We start from the raw sequence: 12,914 nt of genomic DNA on the forward strand, positions 1-12,914 counted from the left end.
GGTGTTTCGTATTGCCGGTAACGGAGGGGTTTCCGTGCAGGTGGACTTTACGGGACCCTTAACTCCGCGGTGGCAGTTGGGGGAGGTGCTATTTCCGGGGCCGCGGGTCATGATTGGGCGGACGCGGAAACGGTGCCGGTATGGTTATACCGGCAGCGTTAATTCCAGACCGAAGCACTTGTAATGAGGCCCTATGTCTTGTAATCATACACTGATAGCTGCCAGTCATTTGAATCATGTCAAACTTCCAACAGGATGGCTCTTTTCATGTGGCAACATCACATACACTTATATTCCAGCTAACATTTCCGGAGGTCCATGTGCCTTAACTCGATTAGGACTAATGATGTTTCCTTTACACCCAGCGATAACTCGAGGCAAAAGGTCAACTTTCGAGTCTGTGGGTCTATCCCCCGATTGTGATTCACATGTGCATTTGCTATCAGAAGCTGAGGTTCTAGCATTAACCCTTTCATTAGTGGGAGTTTGGGGTTTAGCTGCTGGGGGTTACAAATCTTTGATCAAATTAGCATGTTTAGTAGTCAAAGGACTTAATCATACTTCTCAGGCATTAGAAGAATTACTCATTGATAGTAAAGTTATTAGAAAAGCAACTTTGCAAAACAGAGCTGCTGTTGATTATCTATTGCTAAAGCATAATTTAGGTTGTAACACAGTTGAAGGTATGTGTTGTTTCAATCTAAGTGAGCATTCACGATCCATTGAAAGTCATATTCGCGGTTTGAGGGATCTCATTTCTCAAGTGTCCCAATATCATACTGGGAATTGGTGGGATTGGTTATTTTAATGGATTCCTGATGTTGGGGGTACAGTACGTTGCGCTTTTGCTTGTATTCGCATTATATTAGCTATCATAATAGCTTGTTGTTGTTGTATTCAATGCATTCCTAATTTAGTTTTAATATTTCGTCGGTTTCAGAGACCGGCTTCTCTGCCACTGGGCTATGAAAGATAAATATCCAAGGGTGGAATTGTTATGCTTGAGCTAAAACATGGCACTGATGCGCAGTGGATTCTGGGAGCGTTCGGAGCCATGATGGATATTTACTTCATGCCGCAGTGAAAAGCTGCACTCATTTTGCTGAGAGCTAGATTCACGATGCTGAAGAAAACATGCTTTCCAAACCTGGTATGCAGTCAAGGACATTTCTGCTGGGAAACCTAACTTTGTTATGTCTTGCTATGAGCTATGGGACTGTTTTCCGTGGTGCTTGTTTTTAGAGGAGGGAGGCACTTTGCTCCTTGAGGTTACTGTTGGTTGACCCAGCTGGCAACCAAGGGCTGCTCATCAATGCGCAAGTGCGTTGCCAGAAGGTTTGAGAAATTGCCACCCCTTTTTGAAGTGTGCATATATGCGGAACCCCTGAGCGGTCAGGTGAGACTTCAGCCGTAGGGGGGACGCTTCCGTCCGGCATACCTGTCGGCTGTTGTGCTCTCGGCCTGGCTGTTATCGGGGTCTTCCAGACGCTTCTGGCGAGATGAGGAATCCAGTTACACTCACAGTGATGTTTTTTCTTTTGATTTCGCTGTTTCTTCTGTGATTTATTTCTATGTTATCACTGGTTGCTTCTAAGCTTTGAGTAAATAACCGTAGAAGTGCTCATTATTTTCTACGAGTGTGTGGTTGCAAGTTATTGCATCTTCCTGCGTTCAAAGTATTGGCTCCGTAATTGCACTGGTGATTTATGACTGTCCGTGCACTCTGGGAGAGCAATACAGCAGCAGACAGGTAGGTCAGCAGGGAAGAGAGAGAAGGCAGAAGCGAAAAGGAAGGTCTTGAGGTGCTTCTGGAACCTTGTGTGGTCCAGCCCATGTCTGAGAGGGGAGGAAGGTCATTCCAGAGGGAGGCAGTGGAGAGAGATCTACCATCCACTGTCTGCCTGGAGAAGCGTCTGACCCTCAGAGAGTTGGAGGTGGCTGAGCGAAGGGCTTGAGAAGGACAGTGTTTAGGAAGAGAGTTGGATGTAGTGCGGGCCCCGACCAGAGAAGTCCCTGTAAACGATGCACTGGGTCTAGAACTTGATCCTTGCAGCCACCGGAAGCCAGGGGAGAGATTTCAGGGCTGGAAAGATACGATCCCTGGGCTTGAGGCCAAGGACACGTCTTGCAGTCTTGTTCTGGATTAGTTGCAGAGGGCGCAGTGTAGAGGAAGGCAGATTGAGAAAGAGGCTGTTGCAGAAGTCCAGCCTATAGAGAAACAGGGCTCTAGTGAAAGTGAGCTTCTGGGGGAAAGTGAGAAAGGGAAGAATACCTCTGAGGAAGAGCCGCTGGTCGTGAGACTTCGTAGCAACCTCTGTGATGTGAGGAGAGAAGGAGAGGGTGGAGTCAAAGATGACACCAATGTGTTTTTCCTCACAGGAAGGCGCGGGAAGAGGGCCCAAGGAGGCCCAAGGAGGGCGGCCAGAGTGAAAGAGGGAAAGCAGGAGCAGGGGTCCAAATGAGAAGGATATCAGTATTGCTGGCATTAAGGCAGAGATTGTTGGAGGCTAATGAGACCAAAAAAAAAAAACACAAAGAGGTAAAGGGGGATTCAGGCAACAACCTGACAATCCCTTAAGTGTATATAAAGTGTCATGTGCCATACATGTTCACCATTCAATCACATCATCACTCTAGACTCACTGAAACTCATTCATTCATCATCATTCTTTCTTTCCAACATGTTTCTTTCTGAAAGTGTATAAAGAGTCAATCGGAAATTCATCAGGGAACTGTCTGCAATTCTACCAAATCACTGTGTTTCACAAAATTAACACACAAAGCAAACCGATTGTTGCAGCATTGAACTCTAATGTTGCACAATTAACACAAGAATTATGTCTATGTTCCTTAAGTAGCACTCATAGAGTCAGTGCTGGAAATAGTGGTGTCTCTCAAGGTTCTGTTTCTGGTTGGTGGTTGTGGGTATCACCTGCAATGGAATAGACATTGATGTCATTGATCATTTGTCAAGTATGAATGTTTAAACTACATTACTATTCACACACTTATATTTAATTTATTAGTAGCAAGATCATGGAGATACAGGTTCTCTAACATGCTGGTTCAACAGCAGTGATGGTGGCAAGCACTAGTGATGTGTTATTTAAAGGGTGTGTGCTTCACAACGGCATAACTACAAAGACCTAAATAGTCCTGTAGGGCCCAAAGAGGTAGCCTCCATAAAAAGAAGTATATCTACAAACACAATGATATTCTGGCTGGATTTGCAAACGTGCAAAGACTAGCATATGGTGTTTCATTATAGCTATTTTGTCATGAAATTGAAATAGATATCACCATACACTTACCGAGCTACATGTGGTTAGTGACTCAAATGTTCAGTTGTCTGTGTGGGACCATTATGCAAAGATATATTCGGAATCTGTCATGGTTGTCAATTTACACGGCATCAGTTGTCGAGTTTGTTTCCAAACCTGTTGTCTGTCTGTAAAGCATAAAGGTATATCATTGTCTCCGTGAGTTATAGTCGTGATTAAGTAAAAACGAAACTAGTCAATTTGTTGCTTCAATCCTAGTGTACGATGCCACATTGCCGTCTGTACCACTTAGACTAAGGTGGATATGCGGCTACAGTTTTTAATACAAGCTAAAACAGGTTGAGCAAAAGAACATCATACCCGTTTATAATTCCCATCGTGGGCTTCCTTATCTTCAAAAATGGTTATTCGAGATGTACGGTTCCTGGAGAGTTGGGCCCGTGTTTATTGACGGTAGGCGCGGTTTCCAAATGTCTGTAAGCTTCATCCACTGTTAAACCTAGCATCAATTAAATTGTTTCCATTGTTTCCAAACAATGTGCTACTACCCATTGTCGTTACCATTTCCTGAACCCCCAAATTAAAGAAACATAGATGGAATACAATGTGAAGATTATACATTAGACAGATAGATGTACCTGGGTTGTACTGTCCTTCTTTGTGTCTGCAATGGGGTGCCACACGGTGTCTGTGTGGGACGAGGACAACGTTTTGCCACCGAAGTACAGAAAGCAGGTCACAATTACCAGTGTTCGCATAGCATGCTAGTTCCTACCGCTACTCTTTCTATTATTGCCATACAAGGTAATGCTGAAAAAGACGTGCAGAATGCAGCGTTATAAAGCTGTGTTCCTTTCTTGTACACCGAGGTGTATAAACAAAGCTAGTTTACAGGGTTTGGATTGTCATACCGACGCGGCACACATTTACCGGTCATTCGAGCTCCCACGGGTTATCTAGAAGCAGCGTTCTATCGTGCTCTGAGAGTCAAGTGTTGTGTGACCGTTTGTCTGTTTAAGAACACAACGTTGCGTCTAGCATGAATTGTGGTTGGTTCAACGTCATAGGTCCTCGTTAGAAACACTAGTGTGTCCTTTGAAAAACTATCCCTTGTGGACATCCCTCAGCCGGGTTCAGACTTGTTGTCGCAATGTTCATGGGTAAATCCCGGTTAACCCTCAATTCGCAGGGAGCCCTCTGTCGGGTCCACATTTGCCATTTTCACAGTTCAATCAGTTTTCTCCAATGTGTCAAAGACTTTCAAGTGTACAAGGGGTTTTGCTCGACCCTGGTAGGACCACTTTGACACTCCACACTGGCCTCTCCTAAGGCCTCTTGGTTCTCATAGTTTCAACAAACAACACAACCCATAAAGGCTTCACTCAGAGTCCTTCGAATGAGCGTCCCATGACGCCTGACCACGCTGCTTCTGAACCTTCTACTAGGGTTTCTTTAAAGTTCAATTACACAAGTTCTTTGTTCAACAAGGTTGCAGCCTGCAACTTTGGGCCCAGCACAGTTTGGTTTTACTATCTGTCTTCTCTGATGCACCGGCTATGCTGAACTCTTGGAGTTTCTTGTCTCAGGAGTCAAGGACAGCACTACGGCAGCAAACGCTTCCTCCCGCTTAGACTATCAGCGCGGAAGAGCCCTGCGTGCCATTGACACCTGTCCCACACCCCAGCTGGACTTCCCGGTGTTATGATTTCCCTTTCAGAGGCTTTGTGGGTCTGAGTTGAAAAGGGCAATTCCTTCTTCGTCGTCAATCAGTGTCTCGCCGCCTTTCTCCTCCATTTGAACTGCTGGTCTGGTGTAGCTGTTTCCTCGTGTGTGCAGCCTTGCTCAAAGTTTGCTCTCGTGCTCTGCCTTTTATCCCTGTGGGGAAGTGAAAGGGCCGTCAGGTGTGCGTAGTTCTGGTCAATTGCCTGACTCTGCCTGACCATTGTGTTGGGACATGTCAGGTAAACGGCTCTGGTGTAAATCCATTGTTTTTCATGGTGTAGAAATGTGTTTGTGTCGGAAAAGGGGGGTGCTTCTAAGCATCCTATGGGGTAGGATTGGGAAAAGGGGTTAGAGGAAGAGGGTACCAGGACACGCCCGTCGGTGTCCTACTTCCACTCCACAAAGACCTCCCCCACTAGTCCACCCCCAGGAACTGGACCCAATAGTGATGGCTGTGTCCTGGCCACCTGGATGAGAGATATCCGGGGACTATCGGGGGAGACACCTTTGGGTTTCTGACAGGACCAGGACTCAAGGAGGGCCGCCAGAGAGTGGGAGGGAAGCAGAGAGCAGCAGTCCCAATGAGAAAGGTCTCTGTCTTACTAACATTAAGACAGAGATCATTAGCCATGCATCATGCCTGAATATCAGTCAGACAATTCAGGAATGAGAGAGGAGGACAAGGAGGTACAGGAGGGAAGATTGAAGGAGAGCTGAGTGTCATCAGCATAATACTGGAAATGAGGAGAGAAGGAGGAAATCAAGTGGGCCAGATGGCCAACGTAGATGTTGAAGAGCCACAGCGATATGATAGAGCCCTGATGGATGTCACAGGTATAGAGTGAGATGGGGGAGAGGAAAGGGCCCAGTTACACCTGGGAAGGTCAATTAGAAAGAAAGGAGGTCAACCAATACAGTGCCAGGTCAGTGATACCAGGTATGTCATGGAGCCACTTTAAGAGGGTGCCCTGGTTGACTGTGTCAAAGGCAGAGGACAGATCAAGGAGGATGAGAACAGAAGGAGAGTTGGAGTCAAGGTTTGAGAGCAGGTCTTCACAGGCATTCAGGAGGGCAGTTTTATTATAGATGCTCAGTAAAAAATGCCATGCCAAAGAAATGTCTATACTTGGTGCACCAAAATGCCAGTCCAATCAGGTAATAGCACTTATCATGCTTGCGTTATCAAAGAAGACCAGTAAACATGTCATGTCGCAGTATGAAAAGGGTAGACTGGCTGCATTAAAATGCCAGTCTTTAGTATAACACCAGTCATGATTCCAAATGGCCTTTTTGGTTGACAAAGGGGATGATATAAAGGAAATGAAGTATACATGTATTTCTTGCAATACCAATTCACACGTGTTAACCCAAGAATCCAGCAACATGCACTTCTTGTTCTGCACCAATAATTTAAGATCTCCAGCAATTAATAATTTGATGAAGCCAGAATATTTCTATAAAGTGAGATCTGTTTCCAATAAATTTCAAAACCTTTATTTGACATACAGTCATCCGGTTACAATACATTACAACATGGGTAAAATGCATACAATCATAAAATTGAGATGAAACAGCTAATAAAGTACTTAGGTAAAAGACTAAAATATAACACTAAAAGGGTTGTTACAGCAACCCAGGGCCTCAGTTATAAACAAGTAGGCATTGCCATACCCAAAAGCAGTTGGGAAGCCGGGAGAGAAATACTCACAGCCTGGAACCTGGTTAGAGTGGTGCCTTCTTTCTCCTTAACAACCATGCTCTGTGCAAGTAGCAGCCCACAGAGCATGCCGTTGGGTGGTTGGGGCTTTGAACCAAAAATTCAAAGGCGTGACCCTATGTTTTAATACCTGTCTCCAACAGAAAGTGTCTCAGATAAAACCGCCTTAGCCGCTTATATGGCTTGCAAAATAAAAGGAAATGTGCAATTGTCTCCTCGGTGGCCCCGCAAAATGGGCAACTGGCTGAACCAGGGCCCTTCCATTTGGAAGTGTCAGGAGAGCCCTAGTCAAAACAGCATGTGCATGTAGAGTGATCAAGTATAGGGAGTCCTAATCTGATCCAGGCAGGGTTTAAAACCCTCTATGCGCCTCTTATCCAGATAGTCCGGGCCAAACGTTAGCTTTGAAGCTTCGATGTGGAGCAGGTCCCTTGCTCTCTGTCGTATGAGATGCTTAAATCGTCTCCAGCTCAATAAACAAAGGCTTCCAGGATCTTTCCAAAACTCACCCATGTTCAAGCCAAATAACACATTTTTTAATGCGAGAGCCATTTCAGGCCACTGCCTCCTCCAAGGAACATGATATGTAAAAGGGTCTCCCTACATGGTTCCAGGGCTGGTTTTGACCAGACTCTGACCTATAGCGAGACAGGCCGGAACATAATATCGGTGCTCAGAGGGGTATTCCAAATTAACTAATGCGGTCGGAGCACTATGTGGTAATAATGACAATTTCTTCAAGAAGTTATTTTCCCTTTGAAGAATAGACTCAACATCCTCTAATCCCCATAGCTCTGAACCATAATGGGTGGCTGACACCACCCGCCTTTGGTAAAGTTCTAATGCGGGTGAAATTGCACCACTCCCATGACGGGTAAAAAAAAAAGTAAAAATAGCCCCACTAAATTTGTTCAGCTTAACGGCAGCCCTATCTGACTTGTTTCCATAGAATCATCACCTGCAAAGGCAGCAACCCTAATGTAAATCTGAGAACAGACAGAGGTACACAATTAGGTAAGTATAATAACATTTTCCAAATGAGACCTTCCAATTTCTGGCAAAATACCCTGCTTCAAACTGTAAAATTTCACAAACATATAGTAAGGATGGAATTACCTTTGCTTTATAATAGTTCAGTACCAGGAATAAAGAGAATCGCCCATACTTCTGATTCATTTTTTTCATCTGTACTGCAACCATATGAGAGAGCGAAAATGTAGTCTAGCCATGTTTAGACCCTATAGGGGGCTCCTATAAATTACAACGCCCAAAAAGACTAGTTCATGCACAACCTCAACTCTGGCTTTATTCAGGTACCAGTTCAAATTGGCTTGTTTCTTTCCTCTAGAGAATATAATGAACTAAGATGTGTTACAATTTATCCCAGGGCCATTCCGGAACGTATACGCCTCCAAGGCGCAAAAGACTACTTTGTGTGTTAAATCAAAAATAATCAAATCAGCTGCATAGGCCAGATAATGGACGGGATTTGACCCAATAATGGAGGAAAGGTCCTAATGGTGTCAAAATTTAAAAATAAGTCAGAAACGTATACATTAAAGAGTACAGTCGCCAGTACACAGCCCTTGCGTAAACTTCTGAACGTTTCAATGCAGTCTGACATGGCACTATTTCGATCCAGTCGCTCACAAATGTTGGTATGTGCATGTAATTCAATCAGAGAACCTTAAAGATCGAAAGGCAGTCCCCAGTTCTGCAGCTTCCTCCAGAGTTGGCCTATGTTCACTTTATCAAATGCATAGGATACGTCAATCGAGGCAACATAAAGTGGTCTATTACTTTGCCAGTGCTGCTGTTGCAATAGGAATATTTTCATTTCATTTATTAGTAATATACTTATAGCCAACGGCTTTGTATGTACAACACAAAAATACATACATACAAAAACACATTATACATTCCTTCTTAAAAGCAGACTAGATTGGTAATCATACTTCAATACAGTTTTGACTGCTCGTTGACCATGGGTTTACCAGCTCACACAAAATTAAGATCTAACAAAAATTCTCTAAAAACGCAGAGCTAAAACTACCCAATTTAAGATAGGCATGGGAATATAAGGAACCCATTCATTTGAGTTCCCTCCCCTTGGTGAAAACCCAACTGTCTGTCTGTGGTCAAAGTGATCAGTATCTGATGTCCATGCCATTACTTTTTTTTAAAGAAGTCTGGTTGCGAAGATTTTACTGCTCACATCTAACCAATTAATTGGATGATAGATGGTTCCAATCTATCGCCGTTCCTTAAGATAGGAATTAGAAAAGATGATTGCCAAGTATCTGGTGTAACACCTCTAGGTTAAATATTTGTGTAGAGATTGTAAATAACACTTATCATGTTTGCTTTATCCAAGATGCCCAGTAAAAATGTCATGCCACAGAACGAAACAGCTTGACGACGGGCTGCACCAAAATGGCAGTTTAACCACGCAACAAACATTATCATACTTGCTTTATCATAGCTTCCCAGCTAAAAATGTTGTGCCCTCCCTCCCCAATATCCACAACTCCACCCACCCCCCAGAATCATTTTTGGAGCGCTGGTCATTTGAGTGTGGACAATGCAGAAGAGACTCTCAGGCTCACTTTGAAAAGTGGACATATTGCAATGTAGAAAGCCTGTCTCACTAAATGAGCTCTCAGCCTAATTCTCCTTGGTCCCCCTTCAATGATTTAACTGATTATCCAACTCAAGTGCGCAGGTTATTATCCTTCATATTTTGCGTGTCACATTTTTCATGTTACTGCTTTTGACACTGTGCCTTCTATTGCTAGTTAATGACTAGTTAATTATATTTTTTTATCACTGCTAGACAGAAAAAGTTGATGAAGCGCATATTTGTGTATACATATTATTCCATATACCATTTCAAGTTCATATTTATTGAACAATGCAATGGAAATTAGATACTTCCCTTGTGTCACGCTCGATGATGACATAATTGTTCTTTTTTTTACGTAGTTACTATAAGCATGACCATGGCTAGTCTTATACCTTTATATATTGACCTGCGCCTTGCATTGTTCATTACCTTTATTTACTGGATTCTGGAACCTCGTGACTAATACCCAGATACATATTTTGAGGCTCCTTTAAAACCGAACAAGCGCTGATGCTTCCGGGTCTCTACCGATTGGTCGGCGCTGACATCAGCCCTCGCGCTCGTAGTCGCAATGAGGTAAAGCAGTGGGCGTGGTGGGCGCGTGACATCACCCAGTTAGCGGCGGGAAGATGGCGGAGGCTGAAGCCGGAGGAGGCGGCGATGGAGGAACCATGGCTGAACCTGGCCGTCCTAACCTGTCGCTGCTCGCAGTGTTTGGGGAGCTGAACGGGGCAGACAGGCTACGGGAGGCAGCGGTGCGGGAACTGCGGAGAGGTGAGGGGCGTGGTCGCAGAAAGAATGGCCATAAGTGGGCGGGGCAAAATAGTGATTTGGGCGGAGTCTGGTCAAGTGGGCGGATAGTGGTACGGGGTGGGAGGAGTTTCATGTTTATTGGGGTGACGGGGTGCAGTTTGGACAAAAGCTGTAGTTTAGCGGTGGCAGGAATATGCCGTATTCGTGAAATGGAGTTCTAGGCCTCCATGTTTGTGTTCATTCTGGGACTGCAAGTGCAATGGGAGGCTGTAGGGGGACTAGAGGGGGGAGTTTTGAGGTAGACGTGATGTCGGGAAATGTATAAGGATGTGGGAGCTGTAGAATGCAGGACAGGGGTAATGGGCTGGAGCTTGACCAAGGGTATGAGTCTGTACATGGACAAGGGAGGGGATGGGGGGCGTAGTATGTATGCGTTATCTCTGTAGGTGAAAGTTGGGCGACTTTAGGAAAGTCAAAGTAATACTGGGACTGGCAAGGTGCGCTAACGGGCGGAAAGTTGCGGCGGGCGTGATTGATATGTTATGGTTTTGTTGAGACAACGGTGCTTGGCCTGAACTGTACTGTTTGGAGATGTTGGCGAAGTATTGGGTCGTCAGTGGGTTGATTATGGTAATGTGGGCAATACATTACCAGCTTTTAATGTAAGATCAGTTATACCAGCTTCCAGATTCCATTCCAATGAATGCACTGTACTGGAGTTGCAGTGAGCGGGCTTATGGTGTTGCAGCCCAAAGGTGACGGGACGCGTGCCACAACACTTCCTATAGGAACACATCACAGGGCTTGCTGTGACGAAAGGCGGAACGTGGGAGACTCACACGCGTAGAGCGGTGTGATCTGTAGGGAGGTGGTCCGCGGATCAGTATTTGTAATCCGTGTCCTATCATTTTTAAATATCCTGTGTCAGTAAAGTACTTTAAAAAGAATGTATTTAGGAGTTTAGTTGAGCGTTGCTAGTCTCAATTGCAACCACACCAGAACGATTGTCTACCAGGCCGGCGTTATGAATGTGCATGTTTTGACCTCCAGTTGCCTAGACGCGTTTGGCCGGTGTGCTATTTTATGTGGTGTCCACCAGCGGGCCGTTGTTACACAGGGGCCGGCCCAATGTGTATAGTGCAGCGGTGTTATCCCTGTTTAGTGTGGACATTTGTTCCCCTTTCTGTATAAACTGTCAAGCAGACAAACCCGTGCTATACTGGTGACATTTCAATGGCACGTCCTTCACGCACAGGTCCGACTCAGTCCAAGCCCCACAACCCTTCCAATACGTTTTCATGAGGCTCATGCCAGCCCAGTGCTGGCCTTTGCAACTCACAGGGTGGATACTGTCGGATTTCGCCTCCCGACACGCACTTCCGCATGTCCAGCCTCTCTAAATGGGTTAAGAGTCTTGTTCTGGCACAGTACTCGGAACCCATGGCGCTTAGCAAATGCCCAAGCAGCATAGCTTTGCACATGTTCCAACTGGACATATTAGCCCCGGCTCTTCCGATGAGCAGTAACATTTCAGTTCAACTTGGTGCCTTTTCTCCCCATTATATATCCTATTACCTCTATAGGACCTCTAACGCACCAAATAATGGGTGACCTACTTTTTTCTTTCTATAGCTGGCGAACTGCGGTTAGCTTGGCTGCAGCTCCCGAGGAATGCATTTGGCCACACCCCTTTGCTTGCATTGGAACCTTGCTAGTCTAGCCCTTGGGCTGAATTGAAGGCTCGCAAGGATGCGCTAGAGATACCATGGGAGTCTACGCCCCCTCTGGTCGAAGCATGGCACGCGTGCTTGATCATAGACCGCTTTAGGCTACAGGAGCTGCGCACGGGTTGCTTAATTGTTGTTAGAACTGCATTAACGCAAACCGCAAAAGCAACACACGACAGCAATTATCAAAACCACTTGACTTTCTCTATCCTTAATTGGCTGCACTGACTTGTCTCGACAGCTCCATGCTGTCCTCTCACAGTCTTACTAATCTGTGCCTGTTTGGCGAGATGGAAACGCACTTTTGGTTGATTGCCCCATGCAACGTGGGCAAAGATGTTTTTAACAACGGAGCATTGTTTTCTATCCAGCTGAAGCACAGCACACGGCAACACCAGCTGTGTAGCATTTAGTGGGAAAGCTTTTTTTTTTTTACCATCTACATGACATGGAGAGGCCGTTTTTACAAGTTTAAAACTTCTGCTAATGCTCAGGGTTCGAAGTTGATGGGAGCTGTTAAGCTTGAAACCAACCGTTTACCAATAGATACTTTAGGATGCCCCGGCCAACTGCTATCTTCCAAACATTAATTTTGAGTATTTAGGAGTGCAAAAGTAAGTGTGCATTTCAAGTTGGGTTTGCAGTGCGATGCGTATTTGGTTTCTGCTTCCCAAGTGGTAGCTCAGCCCCTGCCTACTTGGTCAGGGGTCGAAATTAAGAATTCTTGAGCATAAGCGAAAACTAGCTCTTTGGTATCTGGCATCACGTAGTGACACAAATCTAACGTTTACACTGTTTATCACTCCTATACAATCCAGTATGCTTTAAATGTCTCTAGATTTCTCTAATGTTTCTTTATACAGATTCCAAAATACAGAAAGTATCTGTCACCCGGGTATGTTTGTATGGCACCAGAGGCCTCCATAGATAAAAGTAGCTCCTTGTAGTTGTTGCTGTCAAGCTAACTAGCCTCTCCAGGACTAGAGGCATGCGCTGAATGTCTCCCAGCAATTTTGCGCCGTGCTTGGCGATGCCTGGCCCTTAACGATTTCGAATCCTAGTCCTAGATGCTAAATTGTAACACGAGTATA

At 45.0% G+C, this 12,914-nt stretch overlaps 1 protein-coding gene across 1 annotated transcript in view; it reads left to right on the plus strand.

Annotated features, from left to right (window-relative positions):
• Positions 1–9,937: 9,937 nt before the first annotated feature.
• The window catches only part of MAP1S (microtubule associated protein 1S), a 417,220-nt gene continuing 414,243 nt past the window's right edge, over positions 9,938–12,914 (plus strand). Inside the window, exon 1 of the mRNA XM_069648622.1 lies at positions 9,938–10,117. Coding sequence (XP_069504723.1) covers positions 9,973–10,117 — 145 coding nt within the window. The 5' untranslated portion in view covers positions 9,938–9,972. The remainder of the gene's footprint in view (positions 10,118–12,914) is intronic.

This window comes from Ambystoma mexicanum, chromosome 1p (genome assembly GCF_040938575.1).
Source record: "Ambystoma mexicanum isolate Mex_15411 chromosome 1p, UKY_AmexF1_1, whole genome shotgun sequence".
Lineage (NCBI taxonomy): Eukaryota > Metazoa > Chordata > Amphibia > Caudata > Ambystomatidae > Ambystoma > Ambystoma mexicanum.